General features: G+C 42.7%; 1 protein-coding gene and 1 long non-coding RNA gene across 2 annotated transcripts; one reads left to right on the plus strand and one right to left on the minus strand.

Annotated features, from left to right (window-relative positions):
- The first annotated feature begins 841 nt into the window (after positions 1 to 841).
- On the plus strand, positions 842 to 4803 carry skida1 (SKI/DACH domain containing 1). Its single transcript, XM_058060249.2, has one exon. It carries the CDS (start codon positions 1052 to 1054, stop codon positions 3209 to 3211), a length of 2160 nt encoding a protein of 719 aa, XP_057916232.2. The 5' UTR covers positions 842 to 1051; the 3' UTR covers positions 3212 to 4803.
- A 1071-nt stretch (positions 4804 to 5874) lies between these two features.
- LOC131109037 (uncharacterized) lies at positions 5875 to 11300 on the minus strand. The gene is made up of 3 exons (XR_013627378.1): positions 11141 to 11300; positions 7542 to 7593; positions 5875 to 5993 (listed from the first exon to the last, which is right to left on the minus strand). It is a non-coding gene; the product is annotated as an uncharacterized LOC131109037 (long non-coding RNA).
- Positions 11301 to 11341: the final 41 nt, after the last annotated feature.

Raw genomic sequence — 11341 nt, forward strand, 5'->3', positions numbered from 1 at the left:
ACCCAAACATGATTGTGCACTTTTTACCTTTTCCATAAGAAACACATATAGAGCCTATACATATATATATATATTGGGGAGGGGGGGGGTCCTGTATATATATATATTTTATTGAGAATTAAATGTGGCACTGCTCTTTTTTTTAAGCATTTTATGAGGGTGTTTAATTGCATGCATGCAAATTCTTGCTCCATAGCGCGCGCTCACACACACACACACCTACTATCTCTCTCTCACACACACACTGATTTTCAAACACGCTAATCATTTCAGTTCTGTGACAAAGCACATGATTATTCAAAGATCCAATGCAGACATTTTGTAGGATAAGTAGGTCAAATATTCACCAAGGGTACAAATACGGAAAAGCAAATCCAGCACATTTAGGAGCCATATTGTTTAAACCTACTTTATAGTATATTAATATATTAGGCCTGTATGAGAAAATGCAAATAATTCAAGATGCGTAATATTGAAATACATGCAATGATTACGCGTAAAGTGGATATAGTGCTTATAGGTGGGGATGGTATATCCATTTTTTATTGCATCACCTGTCAAAAGCATCCAATAGGCGTCGAGTGCATGAACATTAATTGATGAAGGTGTCTCCAGACTGGCGCACCTCCTCCCCTCACTGTCATTTTATTTGTGTAACCACAATAGCAGCTGCATTTTAGCTGCTTTTTCTCTCTCTCTCTCCCTCCCCTTCACTCTCACAACTCCCTCTCTCTCTCTCTCTCTCTCTCTCCCTCCCTCTCTCTCGCCCTGTCTAGCTGTTTTATTCCTCTGGCTGAGGCAGTTGTGCACACCTTCCCCTCGCCCTGCTGCCGACCAGAGGGGAGTGTAGCCGGCAGAGGCAGGTATAGCAGCAGTCCCGGTGGATGCGTTCGTTTCATTATTCCACCATGCCGGACTGGGTGCGCCGAATGAATGGGGCCGGCTCGCTGCAGCTGAGAGTCAGCATGTCAAAGTTCGGCGTGGAGGTATGAGCAAGGATGCCCATGAATCCATAGCCGGGATTAATGCATTTGGAGAGGATCCATAAAACATGGGCGACCTGGAGTGTGGCTTTGAGGAAATGCAAGGAGTCAGGCTGGGCTACCTGCTCATCCAAGGCAAGCAAATGTTTGCTTTGTCTCAGGTCTTCACCGAGCTGCTCAAGAACATTCCACGCACCACCGTGCACAAGCGCATGGACCACCTGAACGTGAAGAAGCACCACTGTGACCTGGACGAGCTGCGCAAGCTCAAAGCAATAAACTCCATCGCGTTCCACGCAGCCAAGTGCACTCTCATATCTCGGGAGGACGTGGAGGCTCTGTACGTCTCCTGCAAAACCGAGCGGGTGTTGAAGTCCGGCAGCAACAAAAGGAAAGCGACGTCGTGCGTCACCGCGGACCGCCTCGCGTCCACGGAGCTCCTCCGTGCGGACGCAGAGCTCTGGCAGGAAAAAGTTTGGTTGAGTTTGCACGGCGTGCACGATAAAGCGGCGAAGGGGAGGCGAGAACCCTGCGACTCCAAACTACCTCACTTTTACCACAAAACCCACGGACGGGATTACCGCTCGGCCACGAAGTCCACTCACAGACACTTTAAAAACTATGAAACAGCCAAGTTGCAAGGGAACCGGGTGACGTTCAGCCAGAGGCACTCGTTTTTCCGGAGCGCCCCTGCAGCAGCGCTCCAGTCCGCCATGGCTGCTCAGTCCAGGCTCTCTCGCACAGCCGGCGACGTTCATCACAAAAGGAAGAGGCGGCGCGAAGGGGGCGGCGGCAGGGACGGCGTGAGACACCCCTGGAGGAGCAGACACCACCAGCACGTCCCGCCGGTTCTACTCGTCCAACCCAAATCCTCCATTACGCACCGGAGCGCTTTTGGTGCCTTCCAGCTCAGCCCGGACTTCTACATTCACCACCATCATCTCCAGCCGAGCTTCCCGGAGAGCAGCGACACCGAGTCCAGCACCTATTCAGACCGGGCCTACCCGGACTCGGATTTTGGTTCCGGATTATCCACCAGCAGCAGCTCAGACGAGGAAGAGGATGACGACGACGAGGATGACACCCAGTCTGAAAGCACTGAAGTCAGCTCGGATGAGGAGGAAGAGGAGGAGAGTTCTTCTCATTCTGACTCCAGTTCCGTATCCAGCCGGGTTTCGGTTCAGAGCATCCGGTTCAGACGAGCCCGAGTGGGAAGCCTCGCCAAAACCCTTAACCCAATTAACGCTCCTCTGGTTCTGCAGCCCACTTTCCACTACAACAACCAGCAGCACCAGGACAGCTCACCACTGCAGGCCCATGCAGCATCCACACACGAGAAGTGGCAATTTAGGAATCACTCCGGATCCATACCTAAATTACACTCAGTGATTTTCACCGAGACCAAATGGGACAAAGAGGGTCCAAAGCAGGCCCTCCACGCACCACGCAGGACGTTCGTGTGTCCCATCAACGAGCACAAAGACCACAAAGTACCCTATAACGATGAAAGGGGTGTGAGATCCACAGGACCTAGACTCACTCCGCCTAAGAAAATAAAGACCGAGGCGGAGGAGTCCTCTGTGACGGCCTCCCCCGCCCCCGAGAGCGGCTGCAAGGTAGCCAGGACGCCGCCCCCTGGTCTCCATAAAGTGAAGTTAAAAGTGGAAGAGTGCTGCGATGAATACGAACACCACAGCCAGCCTGCTGCAGCCAAATGCAAAGAACCACAGAGCAGCACTGAAGCGCCATTGGAAGTTCGAACCCCGGATGTGTCCCCCGCGTCACAGGGACACATGAGCACTCATGAACCGCTCGATGAAGTGGAAGCGAGAGGTAAAAATTGCAAGGCTCCAACCCTGGGGAGGAGATCCAGGCTTTCCAGGGCGCAATCAAAACAAGCCAGGGCCACCAGGGCTGCTTCCTCCTCCTCTTCCTCTTGCGGCTCCCAGCCTTGCGAGGAAGCCTCCGTGGAGGATTTACCCAGCCGACGTAAACGCAGCGGTGCGAACACCGCGACATGGACCGGAAAAATGCCTTTCAGCTTGATGGCCAACTTCCCATTCTCGGCGTCGCTGGTTGTTGGCAGCGACGGGGATCTGTGCCCGGCTTACTCCCTCAACTCTCTGAAGGGCGCCGGGCCTCCCCCTCCGTCTCACCCCGTGTGGAGCTGGCAGCCAGGCGGACACATTCTCCCTCCCCCACACGCTCACAGAACGAGGAGATACTGAGCAGGGAAAAAAAAAGCAAATCTCCCTCAAAATACACATTTTTTAAAACCCCTTGTAAATGCATTTTCATTATGAACACAGTTGCAGTAAACGCCCACTGTGTGGACTGTGAGGCCCCCGTTTAGTGGATTTATATATATTTTTAAACAAGCTACCAGCCCTAAGTGATATAAAATGACTTTTTCCCCTCGACCTGTTGGATTGTATACTGTGCCAGGGTGTCTCTGGTTGGTGCTTTGTCTGAAAAAAAAGGATTTACTGTTTTGGTGGATTTAAAGCATATATCAGGGTTATTCCATGACGTGCCACTTGTTTTCTAGCTGTGTTTCCCTTTAGGGTTTACATACTGACCACACATGTTCCCAAGCGTTCAATTTTATACTTAAAGTGGAATTGGTATCGTTTATCACAGTTAAGCCTTTATTAGATGAGACAAGAATTTATTCCTGTTGGTTTTGGGTGTTTTTCACCATTTTTTTTTGCTTTGAGTGCGTGTGATTTGGTGTTCTTGTTTTTATTTCTGTATATTATATATCCATGCAGGTCCCGGAGACATTACACAAGCCTTATGAAGAGACAATCAAAAAAATAAGTGTGTTTACAAACATAAATCCGGACAACTTTAAGATTCATATTTAAGGTTTCGGTGCATAAGGAAGCCAATAGGTCCGCCTTTTTCCAACCGGAAGGCCATTCAGAAACAACGTATCTCAATTCGCTCACTAGCATACTTACACTCGGTGCTTAATGGCTTATACTTCGAATTTTAACTGCGTATATGCTAAGTGTAAACAAGGAAGTGCCGCTTTAGGTGCTTATTGACTTATACTTCGAATTTTAACTGCGTATATGCTAAGTGTAAACAAGGAAGTACCGCTTTATAGAGCACAAAACCCCAATACACACTTTGTTCCTGTTTGGGGTCCTGTGTCAGCACATAGGAGTCCGTGGCTTGCCTGATCAAAAATCGACAAAAATACGTGTTAAGAGACGCAATGATGTACATTACAACGTAAGTTACTATTATTCCAGGATTAAAATCTAATATTAAGGCTTGTCTCTGCTGTGACGCCAGACTACGGCACACCAAAAACACCCTCTTTTTTTTAAACGATGTAGCTTTATTTAACAAACAAGCTAATGTAACCTATTGAGCATCAATGAATGTAGTGACTCCCAAGCTGTGTTGTGTAGCGTCAGTACACACACCTCCAAACCACCAGGAAACATGTAATGGTGGCTGTTTTTAAGGAAAACGCGTTAGATGTTAGAATTCAGGACAAGCTCCTGCTAATTGGCAGGTTTTCTAACACACAAGAGTGGGGGGGGGGGGCAGTTAATAGCGACAAAAGGCTCCCTGGCTGAGAATGATGTCATTCATATGATTGTATTTAAAAGTGCTTTAAATCAGCATCATACGGTTGTTAAATGTTGTTAAAGCATCCATACAGTACGTGTCCTCAACCTATAAGGGGGTCTCTCCCTTATGACAATTCAAACCTCAGCGCCCTATTACCAGACTGACTATTTTACAGGAGGTGGGACATGAGCAGGCCCCCGGTTTATAAAAAAAAAACACACACACACACACACACACACACATACATACACAGAAGGGGGGGGGGGGGGGGGTTGCACAGGGGGTGGTGGCGGGTTGCTGTGTTGCAAGAGCGAAGCTTTCAACCTTTAATCCGCATGTCAAAAGCAGGCTGCACGGCGGAGGAGGAAGAGGAATAGCTGCATGCGCTTGAATTTGTGAGAGGTTGACAATATCAACCCCCCCAAACTATCCCCCCCACCACACACACACACACACACACACATTCTCACGCATAATGCAAAACTGCAGGGACGTAGATGGTGCTCATGCTGTAATGGTATAGGCTTGGACAAACAACATTAAGCCAATTCTCTTCATTTTTTATATACTTGAGGTCAGAATTTTTTTTTAGGGGGGGGTTTGAAGTCACTGGTTGTTTATATGAAACTGAATATTTATTTTTGTGAAGGGTTTTCTGTTTTTTGTTATTATTGTTGTTGTGGTTATACATATATATTCATTTATATATGGGACAACTGCACTCAAAATGGAAACTTGAACAGTGGATTTCTAAGAAGCACTTTCCTTTTTTTCCTCCCCTTTCTTTTGTGTTTTTTTTATTATTATTAAACATTCATTAAACATAACTAGAGTGTGATAATTTTCTGGGTTTGCACTTTAAAGTTTGTGGTTTGGATTTAAGGGGGGAGGGGTCAAATTTGTGATAAACTATGGCACTTTTTTCATGGTAAACTTACAAAATGTAAGCATCTTACATTTGATTCACCAAAGAAGTATATACTGCAATGTATTTCGATTTTGTTGTACCTGTTACACAATAATACACACACGAGGTGCTGCAAGGCAACACAACAATTGCCTTGCATGCAATTACAGGGAGGTCACCAAGATAAAAAACACCATTCTCCATAATTAACAGGTAATTATGTCAATAATGGTAAATTGCACACACTTAAACACGCAGCACACAACCATAAAAGCGAGTAAAAAAAAAAAAAAGTTAACCAGACCTGTTTTACGTGCCATGTTTGACGTGATGTTCCATTGATGAATGGGGCTCTCTGCTGTGTGTGTGTGTTCGAAGCCATGCAGGCAGCCTTGCCTGGTCTTCCCCGCTTCTGCTGCTGCACTCCCGCCGCTGGGGCCTGCATGGAGGGGCCCAACTGGGAGAGTCAAGCGGCTAAATTCCAGTGCGGATTGGGAACCAGTGGACTGTAACTCCTATAAGATAACAGTAAAATGAAAAAACTGAGAGAGTTGCCTTTATAAGTTTTTGCTGAAATACATTTTTATCTCAACTAAATGTGGCTCACTTTGATCTTTGAGTTTAAACCATGTTTAGTTCACCCCCAAACTCATACTATTTTGCTTTAAACGTTATTAATAACTGTAGTCTATTGCAAGCACGTGAGAGTATTTGTGTGCGATTTGAAGGCATCAGTAAATTTCATTTCTGCATGAATATGAGCCTGAAGTGTGTCTGTGTGCACTAAACTGCACATACCCCCCCAACCATGACGTGCAGCCTACGTGCATGCATGCACTTTTGCAACAAAAATTGCTCAACATTGATTCTTCAAAAAGCACATATAATATAATATTAAAGTACACCCAAAATTAGTATATGAGTGTATGTGTGATACTATATGGTCACACTACAAGTCTACTAGTGTTTTTTTTTTTTTAATTAAAATAAATTGTTTGTGATAGTTTTGGAAATTATTTAAAAAATTGTCAGGTAAAAGTTATAAATTCAGTAAACAGAAAGTTTAATGTAACATAAATACATAACTTTGCACTTTTAAAATCACTTATAAAGCTAGTGACCGTGTACACAGCGTATTCTGCACTTTGATCACGTACATAAATTACTATTTACTCTAAAATTGTGTTTATGTTACCATTACACTCTCCAGTGAAATGAAAAAAAAAAAAAAAAAAAAACAGCGGAGAGTCTGCTGGGTTTCACCCGGCTCCCCCCTGCACAAAACCGGGGTCAGAAGGAAACGGGTGGCGGCCTCATTTGTGGAGGATGGGTTGTGCATATAAAAAAAAATAAACATTTAAAAGCCGGACTGAGGTTTGAAGTGGTGATCAATTATTACGCAACACTGCGTGTTTTTAACAATGGATTTTAATTACGCAGCTGTATAGTTGTGTTCATTAATTATTCATCAGGGTTAACGAGAATAATTTATACACCAGCGATACAAAGCAGTTAAAGGCTTACACACGCCGGCATGTGGATCGATATTTGTAGTTTTTTTTAATGTATTTAAACGGAACTGGTCTGTTTAAAACAGTGTACTATTTTAAAGAAGGAGTGTATAAATCCAATTAACTTATAAAATGTATACTATATTAAAATGTACTATATTATGGATCTCAGCATTCATGAAGCAACTTAAAAAAACTGAAAATCACTGATATAATTTTTTATAGAGAGTTTAGAGTTCCAATGGCCTGCAAGCAAGAAAAAAACAGGTCACTTGAGAGAAAGGGGGGGGGATTTTGAACGGGGCCACAAGCGATGGTGACCTTTGACCCCCCCTCCTTCATACCAGGGAGTTTAGGCCGAGCATGCACGGGGTGGTCAAAAAAACGCCTCAGAGTTTTCCGTATAGAAGTCTTGCATTCTACTTGGAAGGTGTCAGACACGCTGAGAGCACTTGAACACATCACGGTGCATGACACTGAACACACTCAGGTCTCAGCTTGTTGATCATCGATTTGTAACACACACACACACACACACACACACACACTTACCTGTGTCACATTTCGTATGGTTGGTTGCATGTCAGATTGCTGCAGGGTGCACCTATAGACAAGAGACATTAGGATATTTTAGGGGCACATTCTTGGGGGTGATGAAAGAGAGAGAGGGGGGGGTCTTCTTTTTTTTGCCAGATATTGTTCCATGCACTCTTTTGAGTAATCAGGAAGTGGGCCAAAGGGAAAAGCAAGAGGAGTGTCATTGTATCTAGGCTTTATTTATAGAAAAAAGGAAGTGGATGTGCCCTTTCACATTTCGTCTAATATTAACTCTTATTTTAACTCCTATGTTATTTATAGGCTGCACTTAAAAAGTTCCTCCCATACTTTTTTTTAGTAATATTTGTTGTGACAAGAGGTGGGGGTCTTCATTAAAAAGTGGGTGTTTGGGGTGTAATCCGAGTGCTCCCTGCAACCACCCCCCTACCCGGCCACCCCCAGGGGAAAACTGACATTTGAATAAGTATGTATCAAGACTCAACAATAGGGATGTGCATGTATAAGTAAGATTATGGGGTTGTAATGTAACTATGATGTACGTGCATGTTGCAAATGAGTCTCCATTGGTGCTGCATTCAAAGGAAAGTCCCCTTGTAATGCCTCAGGCGCCATGAAAAGAATCAGGTGTCTGTTGCATGTAGAGGATGATCTTGCTTCTATAACTTTAATGAATTGTTGCATGTGACGTTTCATGACGTCAGGGAATTTATATGAAAGGTTAATTGTTATTATTGACATATGGTTGACGCAGCAAAAGAAAAATCCGGCAATTTTCCTGAAATTTTGTGCATTTTTCATTCTATATTGTATTTCTATTGCATATATATATATATATAGGAGTTATACATTTTTAAGTAATATTTAAAAAGATTTTCAGCACATTTTTAAGCTCTGGTTGGAACATAATATATTTATGTCCATTAAGAAATCATTACTACGTATGGGAGTAAATTGAATTATTAAATGTGTCCTCAATGGGGGATCGACTTCCTTTTGTCATGAAGAAATATGAAGTTAAAAATATGCAATTGTGGGGTTTGTTCAAAAATGTCACGAGGGCAGGGTTTTGTTATTTTAATAATATTTACTTAAGGGTTAATTTAAGATAATTAAAGCTGAAGGTTAAGTAAGAACTATTACTGCCTTCCTAATAAATAAAACATTTTTTAAAATGTTTATTTTCGCAACAACACGTGAACACGTGTGTGACCTTTAACTTGATTTATTCAATTGAAAAAAAACAATACAACTGAAATTGGCGTTTAAGAGTTCCACTGCAGCCATTGTTGTATTTCTAATAACGCAAAAAGATTTAAAACAATACAGTGTGGGATTTTTTTTCTTATCTCACTGCGCCCAAAAGATACAAACAAACAAACAAAAACGCTGAGTCAGCACTTTCATTCTCACTTTTTCTCCCCTCTTTTTAAATATTTCGTTCGCGCCGTTATTCATCAATTCGAATGTATTGAACTTGTGACAATCAGTTAAAAACGTCAGTGCATTGATGCTTCATAAGGTGTGTGTGAAACGTCTTTTAAAAAGGTGTCATCCGTATAATAACATTTTTATTGTGTTAAGGCCTTCATTTTTACACACGAAAATTACTTTACTAATCACGATTGGAAATGTTCTTTTTTTAGTTTCTGAATCAACAATCACTAAATAAACATTAACGTTTAATTGTAGGGTTTTTTGAGGCGTGTTGGGGAATTAAACGCACACATATGAAGGGTTTCCATGCTGGCGCATGCGCATTTGCCGCGTTCATGTACGTCTGTCGATGAAAACGAAACGAATTCCCGCAATTATGTGATTATTGCGTGTGAAAAACGGAGAGAGAAAATGGGTTTGATTCCCCTTCTGCGCGTCTGTGAGTTCACGTCTAATACAAGGAGGCAATGAAGCAGTCTCACTGCGACACCTGCCGGCCAACAGGAGAAATGTACTGGTGTCTTAAAGGGGACGTCTGTGACACCGGATGAGGGTTTTTAAGGTGGACCGGGAGAGTTACAGTGAAGAAGGCTCATAAGGGGTAACTTCTTTTGCCGTCTCTCTCTCTCTTTCACAGTCTTTATTTTTTATTTATGTTAAACTTGTTTGATTGACATGACAATTTCTACTGTCCATAATGCTGTTATGTTCCCCTATTGTCCAAAATTGTTCCCTTATTTTCAAATGTAAATGTTGACTGCAAGTATGAACAGCAAGTTAGTTAAAACTCTCATTAAATATTTCCCAAAATACAATATCCTAGTTGCAGGTTAAAATAAACTTTATTTTTTTTTTAATTCCTGTATGCAGGATACACATTTCCGTGTCGCAGCTGACACCTCTCTGTTGGGATGTGGTGTACCCCAGGGATTTGAGCTGGGGCCACTTCTCTTCACCATTGGTACATTCATTCACTGTGTCAATATGGATTTGCTCTTGCTATACTCGACAGATGGGCACTATGTCCTTTAGCTGTGATGATTTCGGCCAGGTCTACAAACATAAAACACATAATAATAATACAAACTGGATCAGCAGGAATTTTCTGTAGCTAAACACATGAAAATAACAGAGGTAATAATTAGGGCTAATGTTAGCCAACCAGTTTTTCTGCCTGGATTGACACATGAATGAGACCTCAAGTGGTCCACACAGCAAAAAACCTGCTAACTCAGTACATCCGCAGTCTGAAACCATTTCCAAATTTGGAACTCGGATCATTAATATCCAATTTGCAATTAATTGTATTTTTTTTACTGTTTTGTTTCGACAAAATGTTTAAATATGTCACTTTTTTCCATAACTTGCATTACATATTGCAGTATTTGTGTTTATTCCTGAAGAACTGCTGCCAATATTGGTATCAGAAATGACATGCTAGACAATACGTATACCAGATATGGATAAGAAAGCCGATATCGAGCATCTCCAGTAATAATCATGGGCCCGCCTACCCAAACGTAACCTACAGAAGTTACTCATAAGCGTGTTAACAGTGTTGTCCTTGTTTATTTCACCTTAGACAACTAATAACCAGGACAAATATGGAGACCATAGTCAAGATTTGACTATTGTAATGCTTTGTATACTTACCCCGGCCGACATAATCAACTGTAAACTCCAGCTGATCCAAAATGCAGCAATAAGAACCATGCATCAATCCCCCACTTTAGCATCCACGCACTGGCAGTCAATACATTTTAAAATGTATTTTTAAATGTTACTTTTAAAGCCAGATTCTTTTTCATTTAAATTCATATATTTTACAGTTGATTTCAAAAGGCTGTATTATTTTTATTTTTTCAAACACCCCTATCCATGATATGTTAACATGGGGAGCTAAACTTTGCCAAATCTGCATCATTAGCTGATAAGAAACATGCCTGTGTTACACACATAAAGCAGGAAGTTGACGGGATATAATATATAATAAAGTTTATTATTAGATTTTTCTTGTGTTTGACTGAAAGTACCCCCCCCCATTCCACATTCACCTGCATACAATCACCAAGTGTTCTGTATGCACCTGTGTTCCTCCCCTTTTCCTCACCAGAATGAATGACTGTAACATACGCGTGCTTCCTCTCAGTAGTTCCTACCATGGCTGCTCTGACCTGGTGTCTTCTTCTCCTTTACTGGTCCACAGGGGATGTAGAAACAGCTCAGTGGGGCCCAAAGTGGTTCTTGAGATTCCCCGGCGGCCTGCTAGACCCAGTCAGGCGCGTCCATGATGGCCTTGACCCGGCAACCCGCTGTGTCTTCTGCCTGCAGGAAGGGTGAGAGAATGAATTTTCCTTTCG

Source organism: Doryrhamphus excisus, linkage group LG5 (genome assembly GCF_037039965.1).
Source record: "Doryrhamphus excisus strain RoL-2023G ecotype Guam linkage group LG5, RoL_Dexc_Guam_v1.1, whole genome shotgun sequence".
In the NCBI taxonomy this organism is placed as follows: domain Eukaryota; kingdom Metazoa; phylum Chordata; class Actinopteri; order Syngnathiformes; family Syngnathidae; genus Doryrhamphus; species Doryrhamphus excisus.

Excerpts from the sequence above, each read along its gene's own strand:
- skida1 (XM_058060249.2), top strand. The coding sequence starts at position 1,052 with ATGGGCGACCTGGAGTGTGGCTTTGAGGAAATGCAAGGAGTCAGGCTG.